The sequence below is a fragment of the Lolium rigidum genome, chromosome 3, assembly GCF_022539505.1.
Source record: "Lolium rigidum isolate FL_2022 chromosome 3, APGP_CSIRO_Lrig_0.1, whole genome shotgun sequence".
NCBI classification, from domain to species: domain Eukaryota; kingdom Viridiplantae; phylum Streptophyta; class Magnoliopsida; order Poales; family Poaceae; genus Lolium; species Lolium rigidum.
Window position 1 is genome coordinate 37,878,508 of NC_061510.1, and position 8,608 is coordinate 37,887,115.

General features: G+C 46.6%; 1 protein-coding gene across 1 annotated transcript; it reads left to right on the forward strand.

Annotated features, from left to right (window-relative positions):
- The first annotated feature begins 6,791 nt into the window (after positions 1-6,791).
- LOC124695654 (RING-H2 finger protein ATL16-like) lies at positions 6,792-7,859 on the forward strand. The gene has a single exon (XM_047228480.1). The coding sequence runs from the start codon at positions 6,908-6,910 to the stop codon at positions 7,751-7,753; it is 846 nt and encodes a 281-aa protein (XP_047084436.1). The 5' UTR covers positions 6,792-6,907; the 3' UTR covers positions 7,754-7,859.
- Positions 7,860-8,608: the final 749 nt, after the last annotated feature.

An 8,608-nucleotide genomic window follows, 5' to 3' on the forward strand; every position in this document is an offset into this window, starting at 1 on the left:
GACAACATTATCAGGTTCCTCCACTGAAACTATATTTTTATTCGGCCACATCTTATGCACTTTGCTTGGAGCGTCGGTTTGTTTTTGTTTTTTGTTTTGTTTGAATAAAATGGATCCTAGCATTCACTTTATGGGAGAGAGACACGCTCCATCTGTTGCATATGGACAAATATGTCCTTAGGTTCTACTCATAGTATTCATGGCGAAGTTTCTCCTTCGTTAAATTGTTATATGGTTGGAATTGGAAAATGCTACATGTAGTAACTCTAAAATGTCTTGGATAATTTGATACTTGGCAATTGTTGTGCTCATGTTTAAGCTCTTGCATCATATACTTTGCACCCATTAATGAAGAAATACTTAGAGCTCGTTAATTTGGTTTGCATATTTGGTTTCTCTAGAGTCTAGATAACATCTAGTATTGAGTTTTGAACAACAAGGAAGACGGTATGGAGTCTTATAATGTTTACCATATGTCTTTTATGTGAGTTTTGCTGAACCATTCATCCTTGTGTTTGTTTCAAATAGCCTTGCTAGCCTAAACCTTGTATCGAGAGGGAATACTTCTCATGCATCCAAAATACTTGAGCCAACCACTATGCCATTTGTGTCCACCATACCTACCTACTACATGGTATTTATCAGCCATTCCAAAGTAAATTGCTTGAGTGCTACCTTTAAAATTCCATCATTCACCTTTGCAATATATAGCTCATGGGACAAATAGCTTAAAAACTATTGTAGTATTGAATATGTACTTATGCACTTTATCTCTTATTAAGTTGCTTGTTGAGCGGTAACCATGTTTACAGGGACGCCATCAACTATTCCTTGTTGGATATCATGTGAGTTGCTATGCATGTCCGTCTTGTGCGAAGCAAGAGAGATCTACCACCTTCATGGTTGGAGCATGCATATTGTTAGAGAAGAACTTTGGGCCGCTAACTAAAGCCATGATTCATGGTGGAGGTTTCGAGTCTTGGACACATATCCTCAATCTCATATGAGAATAATAATTGTTGCCACATGCTTATGCATAAAAGAGGAGTCCATTATCTGTTGTCCATGTTGTCCCGGTATGGATGTCTAAGTTGAGAATAATCAAAAGCGAGAAATCCAAAATGCGAGCTTTCTCCTTAGACCTTTGTACGAGCGGCATGGAGGTACCCCATTGTGACACTTGGTCAAAACATGTGCATTGCAAAGATCCGGTAGTCCAAGTTAATTAGGACAAGGTGCGGGCACTATTAGTATACTATGCATGAGACTTGCAACTTGTAAGATATAATGTACATAACTCATATGCTTTATTACTACCGTTGACAAAATTGTTTCATGTTTTCAAAATAAAATCTCTAGCACAAATATAGCAATCGATGCTTTCCTCTTTGAAGGACCATTCTCTTTACTTTTATGTTGAGTCAGTTCACCTATTTCTCTCCACCTCAAGAAGCAAACACTTGTGTGAACCGTGCATTGATTCCTACATACTTGCATATTGTACTTGTTATATTACTCTATGTTGACTATTATCCATGAGATATACATGTTACAAGTTGAAAGCAACCGCTGAAACTTAATCTTCCTTTGTGTTGCTTCAATACCTTTACTTTGATTTATTGCTTTATGAGTTAACTCTTATGCAAGACTTATTAATACTTGTCTTGAAGTACTATTCATGAAAAGTCTTTGCTATATGATTCACTTGTTTACTCATGTCATCACCATTGTTATGATCGCTGCATCCACTACATATGTTTACAAATAGTATGATCAAGGTTATGATGGCATATCACTTCAGAAATTATCTTTGTTATCGTTTTACCCGCTCGGGACGAGCAGAACTAAGCTTGGGGATGCTTGATACGTCTCCGACGTATCGATAATTTCTTATGTTCTATGCCATATTATTGATGATACCTACATGTTTTATGCACACTTTATGTCATATTCGTGCATTTTACTGGAACTAACCTATTAACAAGATGCCGAAGTGCCGGTTCTTTGTTTTCTCGCTGTTTTTGGTTTCAGAAATCCTAGTAACGAAATATTCTCGGAATTGGACGAAATCAAAGCCCAGGGGCCTATTTTCTCACGAAGCTTCCAGAAGTCCGAAGGAGAGACGAAGAGGGGCCACGGAGGGGCCACACCATAGGGCGGCGCGGCCCCCTTGGCCGCGCGGCCCTGTGGTGTGGGGCCCCGTGCCGCCTCTTGACCTACCCTTCCGCCTACAAATAGCCTCCGTGACGAAACCCCCAGCACCGAGAGCCACGATACGGAAAACCTTCCCGAGACGCCGTCGCCGCCGATCCCATCTCGGGGGATCCAGGAGATCGCCTCCAGCACCCTGCCGGAGAGGGGATTCATCTCCCTGAGGACTCTACACCGCCATGGTCGCCTCCGGAGTGATGAGTGAGTAGTCTACCCCTGGACTATGGGTCCATAGCAGTAGCTAGATGGTTGTCTTCTCCCCATTGTGCTTCATTGTTGGATCTTGTGAGCTGCCTAACATGATCAAGATCATCTATCTCGTAATTCTATATGTTGTGTTTGTCGGGATCCGATGGATAGAGAATACTATGTCATGTTAATTATCAAGTTATTATACATGTGTTGTTTATGATCTTGCATGCTCTCCGTTTCTAGTAGAGGCTCTGGCCAAGTTTTTACTTTTAACTCCAAGAGGGAGTACTTATGCTCGATAGTGGGTTCATGCACGCATTGACACCGGGACAGATGACGAGAAAGTTCTAAGGTTGTGTTGTGCTTGTTGCCACTAGGGATAAAACATTGATGCTATGTTCGAGGATGTAGTTATTGATTACATTACGCACCATACTTAATGCAATTGTCCGTTGCTTTGCAACTTAATACTGGAGGGGTTCGGATGATAACTCTGAAGGTGGACTTTTTAGGCATAGATGCAGGTTGGATGGCGGTCTATGTACTTTGTCGTAATGCCCAATTAAATCTCACTATACTTATCATGTCATGTATGTGCATTGTTATGCCCTCTCTATTTGTCAATTGCCCGACTGTAATTTGTTCACCCAACATGCTTTTATCTTATGGGAGAGACACCTCTAGTGAACTGTGGACCCCGGTCCAATTCTCTTTACTGAAATACAAATCTGCTGCAATACTTGTTTTTACTATTTTCTCTGCAAACAATCATCTTCCACACAATACGGTTAATCCTTTGTTACAGCAAGCCGGTGAGATTGACAACCTCACTGTTTCGTTGGGGCAAAGTACTTTGGTTGTGTTGTGCGGGTTCCACGTTGGCGCCGGAATCTCCGGTGTTGCGCCGCACTACATCCCGCCGCCATCAACCTTCAACGTGCTTCTTGGCTCCTCCTGGTTCGATAAACCTTGGTTTCTTTCTGAGGGAAAACTTGCTGCTGTGCGCATCATACCTTCCTCTTGGGGTTGCCCAACGAACGTGTGAAATACACGCCATCAAGGCTCGGGGCTGTACCGGTAGCTATGTGGTTAATCTCTCTCCTATGTACTTCAATACAATAATCTCATGAGCTGCCTTACATGATTGAGATTCATATGATGATGCTTATAATCTAGATGTCATTATGCTAGTCAAGTGGATTTTACTTATGTGATCTCCGGAGACTCCTTGTCCCACGTGTGTAAAGGTGACAGTGTGTGCACCGTGTGGGTCTCTTAGGCTATATTTCACGGAATACTTATTCACTGTTATGAATGGCGTAGTGAAGTGCTTATTTATATCTCTTTATGATTGCAATGTGTTTTGTATCACAATTTATCTATGTGCTACTCTAGTGATGTTATTAAAGTAGTTTATTCCTCCTGCACGGTGTAATGGTGACAGTGTGTGCATCGTGTTAGTACTTGGCGTAGGCTATGATTGTGATTTCTTGTAGATTATGAAGTTAACTATTGCTATGATGGTATTGATGTGATTTATTCCTCCTTTCGTAGTGTGAAGGTGACAGTGTGCATGCTATGTTAGTACTTGGTTTGGTTATGTTGATCTGTCATGCACTCTAAGGTTATTTAAACATGAACATTGAATATTGTGGAGCTTGTTAACTCCGGCATTGAGGGTTCGTGTAATCCTACACGGTTAGTGGTGTTCATCATCCAACAAGAGGGTGTAGAGTCTAGCATCTATCTATTTATTTTGTTATGTGATCAATGTTGAGAGTGTCCACTAGTGAAAGTATGATCCCTAGGCCTTGTTCCTAAATATCTGCTATCGCTGCTTGTTTCTTGTTTTACTGCATCTTTACTTCCTGCAATATTACTACCATCAACTGCACGCCAGCAAACACTTTTGTGGCGCCGTTACTACTGCTCATATTCATTCATACCACCTGTATTTCACTATCTCTTCGCCGAACTAGTGCACCTATTAGGTGTGTTGGGGACACAAGAGACTTCTTGCTTTGTGGTTGCAGGGTTGCATGCGAGGGTATCTTTGACCTCTTCCTCCCTGAGTTCGATAAACCTTGGGTGATCCATTTAAGGGAAACTTGCTGCTGTTCTACAAACCTCTGCTCTTGGAGGCCCAACACTGTCTACAAGAATAGAAGCACCCGTAGACATCACCAAGCAACCGCGTCCCCATCAGCGTTGATGTGGCGTGGGCATTCTAGAACAACAGGACCAGCTACGAGGGGTGGGGCGACATCTACCTTCCCAGCGACTTGCTCCTCAACTTTTGAAGGGTGCTAATAATCCCCAAGGGCAGGGAATCACTATAGCGTCGTTCGATATGTATTATAGTGTCTAACCGGCGAGTAGCTGATGGTAAACTATCTATTCTCTAAAGTCCTAACCCACTTACATGGCCCTTCATGCAATGCAGTAAAGTAAAATATGCAAAGTTTTAATTTGTTGATGTTACTAACTAGAAAGCGGTAAACTAAAATAACTAAGTGCTAAAAGTAAAGATGCAAAGGATGGATAAAGGTAACTCGAGGGAAAGACCATTCTAGGCATATGGTTATTTGATTTGTTTTGGTTGTCACAATTAGTAAAGCACATATTTCTATACCAGCTAGATGCATAAGTTCTAACGAACTCGATGATTAAAACCCCAGGCCTAGAAACTAGGGCGCAATGGATCAATTAAGGAAACATGTCTAGCTTCAATACACCTAACCATTGTATCTAACTTTTATAGAGATCGTCTACTGTATCTTTCCAGGGAGGAGCTATAAATTGGTGATGTCGTTCGCACCAGCAAGTACACCCCTACTGGTTGACCCCAAGGACACTTACATGAACATGCAAAGGAGTTATTAAGACATAAAGTCCAACCATCAATGTAAGTTTCAAGATCCCCTAAGTTTATCCTCTCGGTAATTAACGCGTTATTAATGGTCATGCATTTAAGAAATGGAACATTGTTTCTATCATCTCCTGCCATCCCAAACCTCTAAACACACACAAAGGTGACAACATTATGCATTCCCTTAACATATGTATACACTTATACATCAGTACATGAAGATAACAAACTTGTATTTAACCATAAACAAGCTATTTCACTGTAGCCATGAATAAGTCACTACTCAAATCTAGAATATAGTTAAACAGAATAAATGGACAAGCATGAGAAAACGATTGCCTTTACATCATGTTTTCCAAGAGATTACAGCTGGGGGTATAGAGAGGATATAGGCAGTGTTGATGTAAATGTTAATGATGACCACGCTGGAGGGGTGTGGAGCCACCCAGAGGCGATTCGAGTAGCGGTTCTCCCCTCCGATCTCTACTGGTGGTGTACTGAAGACTCTCTGTTTATGTTTTTTTCGATCTCCACCTCCGTGCATCGTGGGATCGCGATTGTAGCTCCATTTATAGATGATTTTAGGTCAAGACGAAAAGATCGTCATGAAGATGGACAACAACGGAGCCACGAGGATGAGATGGGCCCCAGTTGCGCCATTGGGCCTATCTCGGCCCTCTCGCTGGCCCAGGTGAGATCCAAGTTCTCCGTGACTTCAGTCTTGATAAAATAATTGTGTACAAAAAAATCATAGGTCCTTTTGACTTTGTGAAGGTCCTTGAAAGTCAAAATTACGAAAAAAGTTTTTCTGCCCTACGAGGTCATCATGATACAAATAAAATAGATCTTGTAGGAAAATTTCCCAAAATCATTGTAAATCATAATTATAACACCTTATATTAATTAATAATTATAAAATATAGCACAATAAACTACAAAGAAAAGAGATGCATTAGATGGCCATGCCGCCTGTGCCACATTGACAGACAGTGCACGCCGAGGAGCTGCTGTTGGATTGCCCTGGAGAAGGGGCGACGCAGCAGCCACAGAGGGTGCTCGGTCAAATGCGCGCGGCAAGCCAAGTCGTGCGTGCATACACTTATTCAGCTTAATAATTGCCATAATATGATTGCATGACGACGAGAGAAATGATCTAAAAATACGCGAGTACAGACATTGGCGCCCCATGATTTCTGTAGATTCCCAACGGCGGTCCACAGCCGCCTGGACCTCGACGAGAAAACGATGGATGCAGCCATCGACGCCCAAGCCCAAGCCCAACCCCAACGGGCAGCGCTCGGCGATGGCGAGTTGACTTGGCATGGTGCCACCGTCGCCATCGCTTGCCCGGCACGAGCCTGACTGCTGCTTCTGCCTATTGCCATCGCCCATCGGCGACTTGGCGAGTCGGCACCTGCCGCGGGGAGTTTTGTATTCGCCGTCGCACACGCACCGGCCGCGTATACATACTTCCTGCTCCTGCTCCTGCTTATTGCCATCGCTTCCTTCCTTCCTTGGATCACTCGCCACCTCCTCCTCCTCCCCGTTTCAACGCCTCCTCCTCCGAGCTCCTTCTTTTCTTGCTTCGCAGAGCCATTGACCGATCGTTCGGCACAGCTAGCCAGCCGGCGATCGATGGACGCGTTGCCTGGCTTGGCAGACGTGCCCGGAGCGGCGCCGCCGCCGTACGCCAGCAAGTCGGCGGCGTTCCCCATCGCCATCGTCATCGCCATCGGCTTCATGGTCACCTCGCTCATCCTCGTCAGCTACTACCTCCTCGTCGTCCGCTGCTGGCTCCGCGCCGGCGCCAACGGGCCGGGCTCCCGCCTGCGCCACCGAGACGGCGACGTCATGGACCGCGTCTCCGCCGTCTTCTTCACCGACGGCCTCGGCGCCGACGACCCGCCGCGCGGGGTCGACGCCGACGTCGTCGCCGCGCTCCCCGTCGTCAAGTACCACCGCCGGCGCCGGGCGGCCTCGTCCGCCGCGCTCGAGTGCGCCGTGTGCCTGTCCGAGTTCGTCGAGCGGGAGCCGCTCAAGATGCTCCCCGCCTGCTCCCACGCCTTCCACATCGACTGCATCGACACCTGGCTCTTCCACAACGTCAGCTGCCCGCTCTGCCGCACCGTCGTCACCGCCGCGCCCGCTACTACCAGCGACCAAGAGATCGCTGCCGCCGGCGACCGGCGCATATCCAGACTAGCGGGGGGCTCCTGCCGGTTCCCCAAGCACGGCGACGTGCAGGAGCCCATCAGGCGGTCCTTGTCCATGGACTTCCTCCCGGGCCATCGCGGACGGAAGGCGCCGCAGAAGGAGGCTGTGTTGCCGAGCCATGCCGACGTGGCCGGCACCAGCAGCAGCGTCGCCAACACCCCAGGCGTCGGCGAGACGAGCGGGCGCTTCCGGCGGCTCATGTCGTCGTTCGGGCTCGGCCGGAGCTCGCGGAGCACGGTGCTGCCCATCGACCACCTCGACCCATGATGATATGCTTGCTCGCCCAATCTAGTTGTTGTTGAGGATGAATTAGCGTCAGTGTTCATGCAATGTACAGCTCCTAGGAGACTTTAGCTAGCTAGCTTTTGGACAAATTAATCCTGCCATTGCATTGATTTCATCTCTTGTGATCTCGAATCTTCATGTGTCAAAATCTTTGCGTGCATGCATACGGGCATTTCGGATCAGATGTCACTCAAGTGTAACATTGGCATTTGCCCTTCGTCTTAATTTGTGCGTGCGTGATCCGTCGATGTCAACCTTTGGTGCAAAATCGTGCATATACGGTCATTTTGGATCAGATGTCACTTCATTACGTGTAACGTCGTTGCGCACCAAATCTCTCGTGACAATAGTGTTGCAAAGTGCTGACACTTGCAACAGAAGGTGTGGCACGCCATGGATATTTCCTCGCTTGTTTCAATAAGACACGCCTAACGTCCGGTCAACAGTTACCTGAATTTTGTGTCACATAAATGGACGCTCTATCCAATGTCGCCAACCCTAGGGGGCTCGGGGGTGACTGATCCGCTGGCCACAAGGCTCCTCCTCCGGAACCGTTCCCCTTCCTGGCCACCGCCGCCAGAGATCTCGTTGGGCAAAGCCTAGGCGATGATGGCGGTGGTGGGAGCCTCTTTGTGCACATTTGTGGCGGTGTATTTGGTTCCTGCAGGGACGGCGCCGGGTCCGGCGGCGAGCGTGTATCGACGGCGACGGTGGTGGCTCGGTCGCTATCCAGCGCATGCGCCCCTGTAGATGCGTCCATGAGCCCCGAGCCGGCCGGGGCCATATGGGCTTGGGGGGCCTACATTTTTTAGCCTCGGAAGCAGACAAGCTTCATGG

Coding starts and splice junctions, on each gene's coding strand:
- LOC124695654 (XM_047228480.1), top strand. CDS start 6,908: ATGGACGCGTTGCCTGGCTTGGCAGACGTGCCCGGAGCGGCGCCGCCG.